Genomic DNA, 18,814 nt, shown 5'->3' with positions numbered 1-18,814 from the left:
TTATGTTCATTTACTAAATGAAGAAACTGAAATTCACATAGCTTTTGTGGCAGAGTCATAATTCAGATTTAGATAACTGACTGCAAAGAGAGTTCTCTTAACCACTGAGTGGACACTACTTCAACCACATGCGATAGTGCCCTGTGCATATGTGCCAACAGGAGACCAATATGAAGTGTACTCAAAAAGTTAAAAAGAGAAATTCCATATGATCCAGTTATCCCACTTTAAGATATTTATCAAAAAAATTAGAAAGGCAGCAATTTGGAAAGATATGTGCACCCCCATATTTATGATAGCACTGTTGACAATAGCCAGGGACTAGAAACAACCCAAGTGCTCATTAACAGATGATGGGATAACGAGAGGTGAAATGTCTATACAATGGAAAACTAATCAGCTATATAAAGAAAAATAGATGAAATTCTGCCATTTGCAACAACCTGTATGGACCTAGAGGATATTACACATCGTGAGAAAGTCAGACAGAAGCATGAACACCATGTGCTTTCACTCTTACAAAGAAGCCAAATGAATGAAGTAAATAAAAAAACAAAAACAAGCTTTTATACTGTGAGACCAAATGAGTGGTTCCAGAGGAGAAAGGGAAGAGGGATGAGGAAATCAAGACAAAGGGAACAATGATATGAGGAAAGCTAGACTCGGACTTGTAATGGTGACCTTAAGGCAGTGTGTACACAGGTTGGTTTTGAATGATGCATACTTGAAAGCCTTATAATGTTATAATGCAATGTTCCTTCATTAAAAAATTACAAAAATAAAAAATAAATAAATTCTAACAAACAATAAAAATGGAAAAAAAGGACCAAGAAAGGCTTATTGTTGTATAGTCTCAGTGATCCAGAGAACAGATTGGGGGTTACCAGAGAGGAGGGATGGGGGGTAAAATGGGTAGAAGGAATGAGGAGGTTCACAATTCCAGCTATAAAATAAATAAGTCGCAGGAATGTGGTGTGCACATGGTGTCCAGAGGCAGTCATGTTGGATCACCAATTTAAAAACCAACTGAGAATACGTGGGACAGAGACTTACACCATGGCCATCATTTTGCATTGACAAAAATGTCAAATCATTATGTCTTACACCTGAAACTACTATAAAGTAGTATGTCAACTCTACTTCAATTTTTTTTAAAAAAAGATGTAAGGAATTATGTAAGATGAGAGAAATGAAGCATGTAAAAATGTGTGACCCTATACCTCTGCATCATGTACAGTGTTGTAAACCAGTGTTTCAATTAAAAATAAGTAAATAAATCAACTTCCTCTTTTGATTATCTGATTCGATTCTTCTCCCTCACAGATGGACCCTCATGAGAACATCTTGCTGAGCACCCTGGAGATAAAGAATGAGATGGCCACTTCGGAGGCGGTGATGGGGCTTGGAGACCCCAGGAGCACCATGCTAGCCTACGATGCCTCCAGCATCCAGTACCGGAAAGCCGGGCTGCCCAGGCACAGTTTTGGCCGAAACGCTCTAGAACGACACATGGCACAGAAGAAAAGCCGCCTGCGGAGACGCGCCTCCCAGCTGAAAATCACCATCCCCGACTTGACTGATGTGAACGCCATAGACCGGTGGTCCCGCATATTCTTCCCGGTGGTTTTTTCCTTCTTCAACATCGTCTATTGGCTTTACTATGTGAACTAAAACATAGCCTCCCCTGGGAAGCAAGGACTGGATTCCTCCTCAAATCAGTTGTACAGCCTGATGTAGGACTTGGAAAACACATTCATCCAGGACAAAAGGGATGCTAAAATACCTTAGTTGCTGGCCTATCCTCTGGTCCATTCCATACCATTTGGGTTGCTTCTGCTAAGTAACAGATACACTCAGGTCCTTGTGGCATTCCAGTTACCATGCAAGTGATTGGCGCACGTGCAGGCAAGATGGAATCTGAGCATATGTCTGCTTAGTAGGCAGCCTGGGGAGAAAGGGATTATTTCAAGCTATTCTTAGAAGGCTCAGTAGCATGGTCAGTCATTTCACTGAGGAGTGGGCATGTCCAGATCCTTACCATCTTTATTCTCAAGGTCGGCTGCTGTTGAGATGGCACTGTGCTTATAAGGCACTATCTACCATACTTGCTGAGGCTGCTCTAGGCCCATCTTGTTACGGTGATGATGGCATGACAGGAAGATAATTCCCACTGGATTCTAGAAGGTTCTCATGTAGATCACACAGGACAGAGAATATCCAGACCGAGACTCAGGAAACCAGTTTGACCTGTCTCTGTTTGCCTAAGCCCATGACATTTTCCATTTTGGCATTTAGAGATGGGGAGACTTCTAAATGGTATCATGAATGGTGGCCAAAGAAGTTTTTCTAACAAGCTGTTTTCTGGGTGGTTGAAATAAAGGTTAACAACCCAGGGCAGATTGGGAAATCCAGAAAGGACTGTTGTGACAAACTTGAACAAGCCAGCAGTACCACCCTTCTCAGCCCCATGCATCTGGTCTTTTCATACTGTGTTCAGTGGCAAAGGTAGAAGGAGACAGTTCTTTTTTTTTTTTTACTTCCAACCTCACAAGCATGCTAAATAATATTTCATTGTTTACTAAACAAACAAAACCAAAAAAAAAATAATAGTAGCTAGAAAAATTAGAAGTGTGTTTGATGTTGGCTACATTGGAAGTCATTCAACTAGACTAATGCAGACCACAGGTGACACTAACAAACAGGTTGCTTTTTTTAGACGACACCAGCTGTCTCTGCAACCTTTCCCTCTTAAGTGTATTTATTAATTTAATAGGACATGTTAAAAGAAGAATTTGTTCCTTTAAGGTTTTAATGGTCCTGTCCACCTTTTCTTCCTGCTAAAATTCTGTTTATATTCTTGGTTGACAGACTAAGTAAGGCAGAGTGAGCTATATTGCTTTATGTTCAAGGAAATTCACCTTAATCTTTTGCATAGCAAACAAGACTTCAAGGATGATGTTCACAAGTCAGTTTGTGGGTTTGTTGGGTTAGCATTTTCAGGGGTGTGCTGCTTGTGGTTCCACAGTCTGCCTAAGGAAGGGAAGCATGGAAACTAGTAGAACATAGGATGACTACAAGGCCACATTAACGTGATGTCTGTGACGAGCCTCCATTGACAATGCAGAAAATTATATGACTGATCACCAGGCAGGCATTGATATATGGTTCTTACTCTGTTTTTTCAATGATGTCTTCATGTTTCTATCTATACTAATCAGACAGATGCATTCACATGTTGGGCAGAAAAGAGAATAAGCTAATATATTTCTATTGGTGTAAGGTTCATATTTTGCTTTACTTGAAGAAAATAACAAATTGCTCAAATTTCCTTAAATTAGATTTGCTGAAACTTTTTCTCAGAAGATGACTTTGCTATCTATTAAAAAAAAAAAAGCAATCACACTTCAGAGTAGCTTCCTTAACTGGGCAAAGTAAGTATGGCCAGTATTTGCCTGTGGATAAAGGTATGTTTTTCTTCCCCTGATAATTTAGTAGCTTGGAATGTGATGGAATCCTGCTATTCCATTCCAACTTTTAGAGCACCACAACATCTAAAAGGTTTAACACTCAGTTTCTTGAATTTGTCCCAATATGGGATAGTATTTTGTTGTTCACCAGCTTAGGAAACTATGGCCCTTGTGTTACATTAATGCACTTGAACACCTCTGAATAGATGCTCTTTGGGCAGAATCCAGCTGAGTTTCTACCCATGGGCTTAGAGTAGAAATTCCTCCAGTTTCTCTAGGGACACTCTTTCTCCTAGGCAAGTACATGGGCATCACACTAATAAAAGTGCCTTGCCCTTGTCAGGAGGTCAAGTTTGAATAGAAAACATCAGACAAGAGCACATCAATAACTCAGGTGCACAATTCCCAAATGCCATTCTGGAAAGGTCTTTTCTGGAGACAACTCAGAGCCCAGTTCTATAGAAGTGGGCTCTTATTTGCGATTATCGTAAAAGCCATAAAAATCCTTGATATTGTCATTTATGGTTACAACAAAATTCTGATGTCCCGGAGAGTCAGTAATTTAGCTCAATGTGGAAAGAAGCAACTTTGTAGCATGAATCTCAAAAGCATATGACATAGGCTTTATTTCTGTTCTCGGTGATAAGGAAAAAATATAAAAGAAAAATGGGACCTTGGAACAGATGTGCTGGAATGGGACCTTGGAAGATGGCATTCAGTAACCATGTAGGTAGAAACAGCTCACTCATCCTGCCTAGAGATAACAGTTGATTTAGAATTTATTCTTATGCTCTGTGTTTACTGTAGTTGAATTGCATTGTAGTCACCACGTTGGGGGAGGGCCCTGGAAGGGTGCTAGATTATGTAAGTGACCAGTCAGCTGGATAGCCAGTGGTTAAAATTAAGGACCACAAAAGTGTGTTTTGGCAATTCTGATATGGTATTGCTATCAATTTATACATATATGTAGAGTTTTTTCTTTTTATTATAAAGTAGCCAGATAGCCAGCAATTAAGGTGTTTTTTCATCTTTGTGAAATTCATAGGCAAATTCTGACTCTAAAATGCACAGTCTAAATGAAACCTTTGATCTAAATATGTATATATATTGTACATGACTGCTAGTAGGTATGAAATGCATTCTCAGAATTGAAAACTCATGCAACATAATCATGTGTTTGCATAAGGAATGTTACAATTCTTTCTACTGCAATTTAATAACAGGGACAAGACTTAAGCAGTGCCATCTAGACCTATTCTCATTTCTTCAAAAGCAGTGCTAAGTAAAAAAATAATAAAAATGGTTTATGAACCAAAAGACTTTGCATTCTAGCATTAGGAACATTCACACACACAAACAAAAAAAAAAAATATGTCAGCTAACAAAAGCACAACACATAGAGAAAGTTCAGTGGACTACATAATGGGGAAATAAATCATGTTTATTTCAAGAAAGACCTGCATTAAATTGGCATCTAAGACAATTTCCATTTTCTATAGGTAACTGTGTTCCAGTTTTATGATGAACTTCATGCTCATCAACAAAAACAGCAGAACAATCAACAAACAACAGGTCTTACAACATATCTAATGTATATATGTGTATATACAGGTCCATAAAACAGACATACATATATATGCGTTCATATGTTGGAAAATAAAAGGAATAAGCTAATATGTTTTATTTCCTTCATTAAACAGTGTATGAGCCTTTTTAATTTGGCGACCAACAGATCAACATAATGGAACAAGTAATACAGGGTACTGAACATTTCTCTATCAGCAACTCAATGCCTACCGTTCTTATGGACCACCGTGCAGTTTGACGCCACATTAGTTACTGTACCTCAGAACGTCAGAAATTAACTAGCTCTCCCATTGCTTGTCTACTTGCTCTCTTTTTCAATGAAACAACATTGTCTATTGGTGATTTAAAAACTAAAATGTCTTAAGGAAATAAAAAATTATGTAAAAAAAAAATCATCCTAGGAAAAGGAAAAAAAAAAATCCAAAGCCCACCATGTTGGTCTGGGCAAATGCTCTCCATTGTAGCAGCCGTGCCATTTTGCTAAGTGTACAGAGTCTACGTAACGTGAGCAGCCATGACTTTCTCCGAGCGTGTGTAAATACTAAAACAGATTTCTTAAATATTTTTAACTTCTAATTTGTATTTTATGGTAAGGCAATGTGCTAATTCTGTTTATGGCTTACGTTGATGTGTTATAATATTATGTAAATAGTCAAACTTGCTGTAAAGGAATAGTAAGTAGACACAAATAATTGTTTTCGTTTTCTCATTCTTCATTTTTATTTATTTTTTACTAAGTACAGTTACTGCAGTGCCCCAGCAGAGTAATTTAAACACCCTTTTGCATCAGTGATTTGGGATCCCAGACAGAAGGGTTTCAATTTGTTATCACACACACATTCTCTCACATACATACACACACACTCACAAACACACACACCCTCACTTGCCTGCTCTTTCACTCTCAACCCCTCTATGGAAACTCGGTAGTGCTTATATAACAACTTATGTAGTCCATGTAACAATCAAAATATAGCCTGAGGAATGGCAATTTGGAAAAGCAGAAATGATCACCGACAAAAAGTTTTTTATATGTCAGTTCAAGAGACCACAGGTTGTAAATTAAATCTCAATTTTCAAAGAGTAAAAATTTATAATTATGGCACTACAGGAGATAAAAATGCTTATTATTCACACTTGCTCCAGGAATTAGCTACACATGATACATAGTAGAAGATCTTTTTTTTAAAAAAAACAAAATAGCATTTTGTCCTTAGGTAGTATTGTTCCTTACAACCAAAGACTCTAGAATGGGGGAAAAAATAAAGACACTGCTTCACACCAAAGGTTTAAAAATATTTTCCAAATACACTAGGGACATTGTAAAATTTAGTAAGGAACCAACAGAACGGTAATTATGGTACAGCCCTGAAGAAATAATTTTTCAAAAAGCAACAGCACTCTTAAATGTTAGTTATTTGGAAATTGAAATAACACATTTCTGTAGATATATACACAATTCTGACATCAAATTTTCATTTGCTTTGAGAATTTTTGTGTGTGTGGTAAAATAAATATGTTTCAAAGTGATGAAAAAGAAAACTTTCTGTTTCTTAGCTTTCAAAACCAAATGTCTCTCTCCTCGCCCATGTCCAGTGACCGACAGCCCTGTGTGTCCTTCTCTATCCGAAGCAAGTCAGCAGTCTGATCAGCTGTTTCTTTTCCCTTTCAGTTCAAAATTCGAGTTCAACCAGGGTTCTTTTTAACATAATTCAAAGTTGCAAATGATTTAAATTCCATAACTTTTTAAAATTTTTATTTGCATGGGTGTTTAAATAGTTCTGTTATGAATATTGTCCCTGAACAGTTCTCAATTGTCTTTTTCTAAAAAAAAGTGATATTGGAGTTTCTTCACAATGTAGTGATTATCAGCCTTACTAATTACCTTGTAGCCTTTCTTAATATGCACATAATGCACATTTTCCAATGGCTAGAAAATGCAGACCACAAGTGGATATCATTGCATCTATTTTCATGTCTTTCTAAAAACAGGACTACTAAAATCTCTGGGATACACGAGATAGTAAAAAATGAGGATTATAAATGAGTAGCACATAAGAATTATTTTCTTGAATTTAAACTTATTACAACCAGTTCCAGCATGTAAATATATAATAATGTTGGCTAGTGTGTAATTCTTGAACCAAGAAATCCAAATAAAACATAAAAAGATGTGTGTTTATGTGTGGTTTCCTTGGGTTCAAAGTTATGATTTTGTGGAAAGCAGTGAAAAGTTTGGCAACTTGGTGTCTGTGATGGGGAAGACTTGAGTTTGAGCTTTGACTTGTCATATGTAAGGTGTATGATTGCACAGCCCCTTAATCTGTCTGACTGTTTTCTTTTTTTTTTTAAAGATTTATTTATGCATACAAGAGCTGGGGTGCAGGTCAATGGTGTGGGGGGTGAGAGGATTCACCAGAGATAGAATGGGGAACAGAACAGGCAGACTGACTGAAATACACTGCTGAGGGGAGCAGCAGGCAAGACGGGAGAGGTCTGACACGCCATGTGGGTTAACTCCCTGGCAGGGGAATGAACTTGAACTCGTGCTGCAGTGTTGTGGACAGCGTCATAGCGCTAATGCTTAACCCCGTGCACCACCAGGACCCTGACTCTCAGTTTCCTTGCCTGTAAAGCAAAGGTGTAATGCACGTCCCTCACCAAGCTGTTGTAAAAGCGATGAAGCAATCCATGACAGGTCCCGAGTACCAGACAAGATGCACAGTGAGTCAGTGAGAACAGTAAAGGCTGTGGTCACCACTGTTAATTAACATCATGACTAGACTATTCAGCACAGATCTTTAATTCATTAATATATCTAAAACTTTCTGGTAACTATTTAATGATCTCTCAGGTTATATTTCAGATTAAGGATACTTAAATAAAAGATGTTTTCGGGCCTCCCCGATGGCGCAGCGGTTGAGCGCTGGCTTGCGAAGCTGCCCGCAGCCTCTGCAGCGCCTGTTCGATCCCCGGCCACCGGGTGAGGGTCCCACATGGCGCGACAGACCTCTCCTGCCGCCTGCTGCTCCCCTCAGCAGTGTACTTTGGTCCTTCTGCCTGTTCTGCTTCCCGCTCTGGCTCTGGTGAATTCTATCACCCTCCCGCGCTTCTGACTGTACCCCAGTGCTTGTATAAATAAATAAACAAATCTTAAAAAAAAAAGATGTTTTCAATCATCTAAACATGATATAGAAATAAAAGGTACTCATTCATTTAGCATTCATCATATACCTGCTGAGAACATAATGTAAGCACTTTACAAGTGTAATATTTGATCCTTACCACATTCTTTTTTATTAATTTTATATATTTTTTACAGCATTCTTCATCTTTGTACAATGTAGGCTTTCTCTCAGTGTAGTCCCCGTGAAATTCCCACCACCAATTCACCCGTGACCCATCACCGTAGTCCCTTATGCTCTTCCCTCCCCTGTTTTGAGCCCTCTCTCTCCTCTTCCCCTGCAGAATGTCTCTGATTTATAGTTGCGTATTGATTTTGATTTTTTATTTATTATAATTACTTTTTTTTCCTGATCCCTTACTTGGTTCCTCTACATTCCTCCTATGAGTATAACCACCCAATATATTTCTTTTTCTCTCTGGCTTATTTCACTGAGCATAATCCCTTCCAGCTCCTTCCATGTTGCTGCAAATGACACATTCTTGAAAGAACAAACTCAAGACAGAATAAATACCTTGCCCATGAGAGTGGAGGAACTTGGATTCCCACACAGGTTGGAGTCACCCCCAACATCTTGGCTAGTCCTGTCCACCTTTGCATTGTTCAGTGCTCATTCATTCTAGTCATTTCTCAAGAAGCATTTGCTGAGAGGCCACATCTGCAAGACCTGTTGCTAGTCCCAGAAAGAGTGTCCACAGCCCCATCCACTCAGGTGATGTGGCAGCTCTGGCCCTGTCCTGAGGCCAGTGAATCAATCGGTGACCAGCCCAGTGCCTCTCACCCTTGGAAAGTCAAACAGCACCTCAAAGTGCTGCCTGTGTGGGGTTGGGGGGGAGTCTGTCAGCACACTATTGTCCAATAAGGCCATGACTGAATGGCACCTCTAGTTACCAAGAATGCACACTCCCCGTGGGAGGAGTAGATATGCAGTTCTGCTCAGCTTACATTATAAACTGCAAGTTGTGTAATTTAGAAACTTATAGTAATTACATTTGCATTTACATTTAACATCCATATGCTAACTTGCAGCATTTCTGTCCAGAAGAGAACAGATATATGTTCAAATAATGAGCTTGTTCATATCAAGGGTGGTGCGTGTGTGTGTGTGTGTGTGTGTATGTGTGAGCCCACGTAGATGGAGAGAGGTGGAGAAGGACAATAGGAATTGCTCCCGTAAGTGAGATTATGGTTTCTTACTTTGGGAAGGGAATATTCCTAAATATTTCCCACCAGAAGAACTCATCAATTGGTCTTGAGAAAATTCCCACAGTCATATTACAATCACAGATCCTCCCATAGCATCAGTTCATTAAATGTTATTTAGTTATAATGTTGATAAGAAAAACAATCAGAGGCTTTCCCAGTGGCGCAGCGGTTGAGCGCTGGGTTGCGAAGCTGCCCACAGCCTCTGCGGCGCCAGTTCGATCCCTGGCTGCTCCCCAGCCACCGGAGGAGGGTCCCACATGGCCCGCAGAACTCTCCTGCCACCCGCTGCTCCCCTCAGCAGTGTACTTCGGTCCTTCTGCCTGCTCTGCTCCCCGCTCTGGCTCTGGTGAATCCTCTCACCCTCCCGTGCTTCTGACTGTACCCAGTGCTTATATAAGTAAATAAAATAAATAAATACATACATGCATACATACATAAATCTTTAAAAAAAAAATCAAATCCTGGCCAGGTTACTCTCTGTGGGTTTGCACGTTCTCCTCTCTATATATGTGTGGGTTTTCTGAGTACCCCAATTTCCTCCCATGTCCCAAGATGTGCATGTGAGATTCACTGGCCTCTCAATTATCCCTGTGGACATGAATGTGGGTGTGTGTGATGTGCCCTGTGGTGGAAGGGCATCCTGCCCAGGGTTGATTTCCTGCTTGCTTCCTGAGCTTTCTGGATGGGTTCTGACCACCTGAGACTCTGAACTGGAATAAGCAGATTGGAAAGTGAATGAATGAATGAATGAATGCAAATGATTAGTGAATATTAGAAGTGTGTTAATCTTTATTTAGAAGTTTGGTGATGTTTTTGTCACCATAATCAGCTGTGGGAACTAAATTCTTGCTGATATCAATTAGCCTTGAGTCAAATTGGTTTTGCTATGCATCATTTCCCTTAAAGTAGCAGTTTCTAAGAACCTATCGATAATGTTAAGTGAGGGCTTACTGTATTGTAATTTCCTGAAGTGAACCCTTTAGAAATCTTTGCTCTCTTCTGAAACTTGTTCCAATTCTAAAAAGGCAGATGATATTTTTCATCCATAACATTTTTCTAAACAGTAAAATCCACCTTCCCAGATGAATGCCAGTTTGGTAAATATAATTCTCAGAAATGACAATTAGACACAAGCAGGCCAGAATCCTCGATTTCCAAAAGCAGGTAGCAGTCCCCTAAAATCTGTGCCTGAGCATTAGCCACATGTGCAGTCCACTTCCACCATCCCTATGGCATCACCACCATGCAGACAGAACCCAGGGTGAATTCTGAGATAACAGCTTCCAAAAAGTTTCCAAGTATTTCAGCTTCTTGGTTGGGGATTTGTGCCCGCACTGAGAACATTTAGTGTCAACTTATTTTTCAATTGTTGCAATATAAGTGATCTTTGTTGGAATCATATATGGAGAAGTAGAGTTTCATGTATATTTTCTACTCCTTTAAATCTAAAACAGAAGACAACTTTTGTATTTTTTAAAGAGTTATTTATTTATATAAGAATTGGGGTACAGGCCAGAGGCATGGGAGGGTGAGAGGATTCACCAGAGACAGAGTGGGGAGAGAACACACAGACAGCCCGAAGACACTGCTAAGGGGAGCAGCGGGCGAGACAGGAGAGGTCTGCTGCGGCATGTGGGTATCTCCCTGGCCGGCTGGGAATCGAACCTGCACTGCAGAGGCTGCAGACAGCTCACAGCACTGCGCTCAACCCGCTGTGCTACCAGGGAGGCCCAATTTTTGTATTATTTCTTTAAGAACATCATGTATTTCTTTAAGAACATCATGTATCATATTTTGAGAAAGATTATTTTACAACACCCCACCCCACCCACCACCTCAGTACCTGCCATTCTTCACCATAATCCTTTGGACTCTTGACCTCTTTCTTCCACCCTGCACATTCCCCATCTGGTAGCCTCAACTCTACAGACTGATTTCTAGGGTTTGCTTTGGTTTAGTTGGATATTCCTTTGTTTCTCCATATTCCATATGTGAGTGAAATCATCTGATATTTCATTCTCCTTATTTCACTTAGCATAATCCCATCCAGTTCCAGCCAAGTTAGTGCAAATGGGAAAAGTTCATCTTTTTTAATAGCTGAGTAGTATTCCATATAGCATATAGGTCATGTCTAAATCTACTCATTTGTCTTTGGGCATTTAGGTTGTTTCCATAGCTTGGCTATTGTGAATAGTGGTGCAGCAAACATAGGCATGCATTTATCCCTTCAAATTAATGTTTTGGTATTTTAGGAATAGATACTTAGGAGTAGAATTGTTGGATCATATGGTAGATCTATTTTTAATATTTTTAGGGCCTCCCCGGTGGCGCAGCGGTTGAGCGCTGGGTTGCAAAGCTGCCCGCAGCCTCTGCAGCACGAGTTCGATCCCCGGCTTCTCCCCGGCCACCAGAGGAGGGTCCCACATGGCCTGCAGACCTCTCCTGCCCACCTGCTGCTCCCCTCAGCAGTGTACTTCGGTCCTTCTGCCTGCTCTGCTCCCCGCTCTGGCTCTGGTGAATTCTCTCACCCTCCCACGCTTCTGACTGTACCCAGTGCATGTATAAACAAAACAAACAAACAAACAAATAAATAAATAAAATATGCCTCTATAAAAAAATTAAAAAAAATATTTTTAATATTTTTAGAAAACTTCATACTGTTTTCCATATGGTCTAGACCTGTCTACAGTCCTTGTTGGGTTTTCTTTTCAATAGATCTGTGCATATTCTTTTCTTCTGTTTCAAGTGGATCACTAGGCTATTGGTATTTATGTTTGTCTTTACACTTGAGAGATTTTTTACTGGTAAGAATGGAGAAAGTATGGAACATATCCAAAGATGAGATTTAATATTTCTTAGGTACAAAAATAAATGAGTGTCTTTTTTTAAAAGATTTTTTTATTTTATTTATTTTATGTAGAAGAACTGAGGTATAGGCCAGAGGTGCGGGGGAAGGGGGAGATGTGAGAGGATTTACCAGAGACAGAGTGGGGAACAGAACAGGCAGATTAACTGGAATACATTCCTAAGAGGAGCAGCGTGTGAGACAGGAGAGGTCTGCTGTGACATATGTGGGGTAGCTCCCTGGTCAGGGATTCAACTCAGGCCGTCATGGTGATAGTGCTGAGACTTAATCCCTAGGCCACAGGGGAGGCTCCTAAATGAATGTCTTGAAGAGTAAGGAAAGAGAACAATTTCCCAAGACTGGAAAGGAGAAGACAGCAGTATCCATGCCAGCAGAGACTAACTTCTTCAATAATAGTGACCCGAGGAATGGCAGACCTCAGAGCATATGGCACAATGGGGCTTAGGAGTCCATGTCCTGGCACTGCGCCAGAAGCACCTCTAGAGCAAGAGTCACATGTCCACAGTGAAACGTCAAACCGACTAGACAATTCAGTAGAAAAGAAATGTTGATTTTCCTCTTCAGCTTCTTTTAAGAAATTAGGTGCATCACTGCACTACTGCCTGGGACCTAGTGAGTCCTTGATCCCTCCACCCCGGGAAGTGATATGAGAAACTGCAGGATGGATTAGATATTGGATCAGTAATTTACTATTACTAAGAATTAAATCTGAAGGAGATGAAAACATCTCCTTTTCCAAAAATTAGAATGTTAGTAAGAGATGCAAAATTTGGCTACAGAATTCATATTTCACATTGATTATGTTATATCTTGGAAACTCAAATGCATACAGAAGGCTTTACAGTTCCGTAATAGGAATTGTAAGCAAATAATACAGGATTGGTGTAACACTCTAGGGAGTGGTGGGGACTGTGAGTCACTGGGAGGGTAAGCTCTTTCTACAGAGGCAGTCACTAATGTGGTGAGTCCACTGTTGCCAGATTCTTAGAATCCCAGAAACAGAGCACTGAATCCCAGCATCAGAGCTCTGAATCTCTTCCATTCTGGACTGGCAAAGTATATGCAGAGAGACACTGAAACTCTCATCTTTTTTGTGTCACAAAGCTGATACCTTATTACTGTAATCAAAGCTTGATGTGCTCTCTCATGACAAGAAAAATAGACTATTTACCATGCATGGTTACAGAAAATTGCAAGCAGGAATTTTCATGATGTGAGTCCTCTGACTTTGAGGGTCTTTGTCTTTTTCCCCCCCTTCCTCTGAATCAGAAGCCTCTTATGGATATGTCAAGCAGTGACGTGAGTTTGGCTGAGGGTAACACTTGAGGAGGGACTTTGGTGAGGTGCAAGGATCAAGGAGGAGGCACAGATAGAAGCACAGGTAGAAGTTCCTGAAGACTCCATCTCTTAAGGTGTGGCGCCATGGCCTTGAAGACTCTAAGTACAACAGTGACTCCAGAAATGAAGCACAGGACACAAGTCATGTGGGCAACAGAAGCTACTCACAAATTCCACCATCCCAAGACCCTATGTAGACAGGAGTTTCGTAAATAAAGCTGAAGTGAACAATGATCTAAAGTAACCAGGCATTTCCAAGGAGAAGCAACTATTGCAGAAGAGGGGAACTATACATAGAAAGGAGAAATGTTGTAGTTACAATTATAAAGGCATAGAGTTGATAAAATAGTGTGGAGATTGCTCAACTCTACTCCCACCCTTGCTGTGCCTGGGGAAGGAGAGAAGGAAAAAGAAAGGGAAGGGAACAGCAAGAAATACAGGGAAGAGGGAAAGAAGCACTTCACAAACATTTTCAGCATCTCATACACCCAGAAGGGGATGTGAGTTTTATTGACAAAAACAACATGGGAACTATGAGCTGTCCTATGTCGTGTTACAGAGGGTATAAAATGACAATGACTGGCATTTCTGGCCAACTCCAAACCCTATGCATTTAACCCCTTTACTTCTGTCCTATGCAAATAGATATAGCTTTAGTGTAGCTTTTGAAAATAAGTCATTTTGGAAAAAAAAGCTAGAAACAAGGCCAGATGTTTGAGGGGACTACAGGGAATAAGGATTTATGTTTCCATTTCCCTTTTTTGTTTATAGATTTTAAATTCTTCTCAGTGTGAAAGCTGATGTTGCTCTGGTTTTATGTCCTAAAGTAAAGGTTAAGCTTTTTGCCATGGCCAGGACAGCAGAGAGGAAAGCACGGCTCTCTGGTCAACTGGTCAACTGGATTAGACATGAGGAAAAGGAGCGAGTGGCCTGACATTTCCCCAGAGAGTTTCTGAATATGCAGGCGGATCAGTGCTCTTGAAGCTGAGCGAGATTTGTGGCAGGAGACACTGAAGTTCTGGGAACAGCCATAGTTGGCGAGGCCAAGGTTGAGCTACTTTATTCATTCTCAGAGTAGACCTGACTGAAAAAATGGAGAGATTCCGTCTTCACCTCACTTTCTTTACAGCCTTCGAAACATACTTGGGGAGATAGAAGATCCATTTGAGCTTGGCAACCTTTCAGCAGTGACTTGCCAAATCTTTATTTATTCATTCTTACTTCTCATTCCACTTGCCAGGAATTCGTTTGAACATTTAGAGAACCTCTCTCCGTATTTAAGAGGAAACGATGGATGCATACAAAGCACAAGCTGATTAATAAATAAAAACTTTTAAATGTTGAAGGAGCTTAATTTAAAATTAAATCACGGGGTAGGGGGACGTTTGCCAGTTTGAAGTGAGCTTTTCCCATTTCAGCTCTGGCAGGTAGTAAGGATGCTGGCTCCTGGTTCTGGCTCTTATTCCAGGAGTGGTCCCGGAGCACTCAGGGTGGCCTCTGTGGGATCCCTGGCCTGGAGGGGGTGGGGAGCTTCCCAACCTCACACAGCATATGCAGAGCCTGGTGGGATCTCCTGCTTTCAATCTCCGCTCCCCAGCTGTGTTCATCAGTGTTCTCCAGAGAAACAGAGCCAATATGATGTGTGTATATAAATAGAGACTTATTTTAAGGAATTTTCTCATTGCATTATGGAGGCTAGCATGTCCAAAATTCTGCAAAGGTGGACCAGTAGGATGAAGACTCAGGGAAGAGCTGATGTTATCATTTCAAGTCTAAAGGCCCTCAGGTTGGAGACCAAGAGAAATCCAATGTTGTGGTCTAAGTCTGTCTGCTTGTCAGGATTTCTTCTTGCTCAGGGGAGAGCTTTTGTTGTGTTCAGGCCTTCAACCAATTGGCTGCAGCCCACCCACCCAAATTTTAGAGGGCAGGTTTCTGGACTCAAAGTCCACTGATTTATTTATTTTTAAATTAATATTTTATTTTATATAATTCTTACATCATTTTTCATTTTTGCACAATGTATGCATTATCATTTTGGTTATATTCCCCATACAATTGCACCCCCCTTATTTTGACCCTAGTCCTTCCTCTCCCCTTCCCTCCCCCCACCCCCAGTAGTGTGTCTCTGATTTATAGTTGCTTGTTGATTTTGATTTTTACTTTGTATTAATTAGTCTTTTTCCTGGTCCCTTATTTAGGTTTTCTAAATTCCTGCTATGAGTGAGACCATCCGGTATTTTTCTTTTTCTTTCTGTAAGTCACTGATTTAAACATTAACCTCACCCATCCCCCTCACAGCAACACTGGAATAGCTGACCCCATATCTTGGCTTCACGCTGTAGTCAAGCTGCCATGAAATTAGCCATGACACCAGCCCTTGCCTTGTAACACAGCCAAGGTTAAGTTTCCAACATAAATCTAGCCTCACTTCCCTTCTTAAAACCCTCCAAAGTTCCTTCTCTGCCCTTAGGAAAAGTCCAAATTCATGATGGTGATCAAAGTCCTGTGTGGTTTGCTTGTTGCTTGCTTCTCAACCTTACTGTTTCCATCCTGTCCTTCTGTCCCCGGATGTACTTCAGTACCACAGAGTCTCTTCACTGCCTTGCCTCTCTGGCTCTGCACCTCCTGTTTCTTCTTCACCCAAACTCTCTTCCTTACTAATTTGTTTTCATTTTTTTTTTTCTGGGTAGAGGTTTCCCCTGCTATTCAAAAGTAGAGTGTTCCTATTTGGTATGATTTGGCAGGTTATTTGGGGGCATCAGGGAACACTCTTACCAAAAAATAAGCTCTGAAAACCTTTCACTTGGTCTCTTAGCTTGTCCTCCTACCTGGTCCTCTTAGCTGGTCCCCCTAGCTGGTTATCCTTGCTCCCTACAGGCTGCTGTCAACAAAAGAACCAGGCAAGGCAGAACGTGTGATTTCTCTGCTCAATTAATTGATGCTCTCCATTTCAATCACAGTAAATGTTAACTTTTATAAAACTGTTTTGAAGTCCAGACACTGCCTGGCTTCTACAATTACCAAGCCCATGTCCAACCTCATTGTGATCTCTCTCTCTCTCTCTCTCTCTCTCTCTCTCTCTCTCTCTCTCTCTCTCCCCCCACCCCCAAGCTCCAAGCCCACCCACCCCCTTGCTCCACTTCAATGAAGTCATATCTGTTCCTGCCCAGGACTCTATCACTGTTCCCTCTGCCTGGAACTATCTTCCCCAGAATCTGCAGGAGTAAATCCCTCATTGCTTTCCAGCATTCTAGTAAGTCCTGCCCTTACTATCTGATTTAACATTGCTACATGCCTCCTACTCCCTAACCACATCACCCGGCTAACTCTTGACCCAATCACCCTACTCTACTTTATAGTTTTTCCATTACATTACATTAAATAGTTGACTGATTAGTCTATATCATCTGTGTCTCTATATGTAAAATATATATTTATATATTATATATGTCTATATTTATATATTTATATATACATTTGTATATTTTAAATATATATATTTATTATATATATTTATATATATTTATATATATCTCTATATGTAAAATATATGGGTGCTGACTTTTTTCCCCAGTGGGGGAAAGTGTTTCCCAATGTTAAAAAAATAATTATATATATATATATATATGTGTGTGTGTGTGTGTGTGTATGTATACATATATATAAAGTATGTGTAGCATTTTATAGTTATTGAATGAGAATAAGAGAGACTATAAGAATCAGATATCTTTTCTATTTTTTTAGAGAAATAGATATAAGGAAAAACTTTTTTCCTTTTGTATTTATTTATTTTATTTCTTTTACATCATTGTGCATTCCCTGTAAAATTCCCACCACCAATTCACCCATGAACCATCACCATAGTCCCTTGTGCTTTCTCACCCCTGTTTCCATCCCTTTTCCTCCCCCTCCCTCACAGAATGTCTCTGATTTATGGTTGCCTGCTAATTTTGTTGTTATTATTATTGTTGTTGTTGTTTTTCCCTGATCCCCTTTTCGGGTACACTATATCCCTGATATAAGTGAAACCATTTGATATTTTTCTTTTTCCTTCTGACTTATTTCACTAAGCATGATCCCTACTAGCTTTATCCATGTTGTTGTGAATGATATGAGTTTATCTTTTTTGATTGCTGAATAGTATTCCATTGTGTGTGTGTGTGTGTGTGTGTGTATCACATCTTCTTGATCCAGTCATCTATTTTTGGGCATTTGGTTTGTTTCCATAGCTTATCTATTGTAAATAGTGTTGCAATATACATAGGGGTGCAGGTATCTTTTTAAATTAATGTTTTTGTGTCCTTTGGGTAGATTACTAGGAGTGGAATTGCTAGGTCCTATTGTAGCTGCATTTTTAATAGTTTGAGGAACTCCACACAGTTTTCCATAGTGATTGGGCCAGTTTGCACTCCCACCAGCAGTATATAAGAGAAGGACCAATATCTTTCAAAGCATAAATCCAAGTATTGGAGAGCTTATTGAAAGAATATTGCCTAAGTCTCAACCAAAGTGTCTACATTAGTAAGTTTGGGGATGGGGCCCAGTGACTTTTATTTTTCACAGGCAGTCAGTATTGTCATGACCAGCATAGGTTTCAAAAACTCTCAGGGTCTTGATTTGGCCTGAAGTAGTCCCAGTGAATAGCCCATATGGCTGTAACTATGGGCTCTAACTGAGGAGACCCAGTATCTGAAAAGAAGTGAAAAATAGTAGTAAAATTGACTAAAAGTTGTCCTGTTTTTTATTATCACTCTAAGTCCGCAATGCTAGTAAAGCCAGAGAGAAAATTCTACCCCCCCTCCACCCCCTGGTCTAGTCTCCTTCCATTGCCCCACCTCCACCTTGGGAACTGCCCCTCCTACACTTAATCTCTGCCATTTACTAGGGTAGAGGGGCGACAGAGTGAGCACCAGGCCCAGTCCTGGCCGATTGACCTCCTCTATCCCACCTGACCACAGTGATTTACTGGAAGATAAAGTAACTAATGAAGTCAGTTCAGTCAATAGCTTGTGTCTCTGAGACTCCTATGAGTGGTGAGTGGGAAATCTCTTTTTTGCAGCTGATTTGAGGGTAGGAAGGACATAACTGTGGCTCCCCTGGAAGTCAGCCTGCCCTTCAAGGAGAGCATCTGCCTGGGAATTGAGACATGTCACATGCATCACAGGC

The 18,814-nt window shown here is 40.3% G+C and overlaps 1 protein-coding gene across 2 annotated transcripts in view; it reads left to right on the top strand.

The window, feature by feature from the left end:
* GABRB2 (gamma-aminobutyric acid type A receptor subunit beta2) overlaps positions 1 to 1,671 on the top strand; it is a gene marked incomplete at both ends in the record, with an annotated part of 238,879 nt that extends 237,208 nt beyond the window's left edge. For both annotated transcript variants that reach the window (XM_084242952.1, XM_084242951.1), the window contains one exon: positions 1,324 to 1,671. In XM_084242952.1, the coding sequence (XP_084099078.1) occupies positions 1,324 to 1,671 (348 nt within the window). The remainder of the gene's footprint in view (positions 1 to 1,323) is intronic.
* Positions 1,672 to 18,814: the final 17,143 nt, after the last annotated feature.

The sequence above is a fragment of the Talpa europaea genome (genome assembly GCF_964194135.1).
Source record: "Talpa europaea genome assembly, chromosome: 9".
Taxonomy (NCBI): Eukaryota; Metazoa; Chordata; class Mammalia; order Eulipotyphla; family Talpidae; genus Talpa; species Talpa europaea.
The sequence above is the reverse complement of the archived record's forward strand: the minus strand, read 5'-3'. Positions and strand labels throughout refer to the sequence as shown.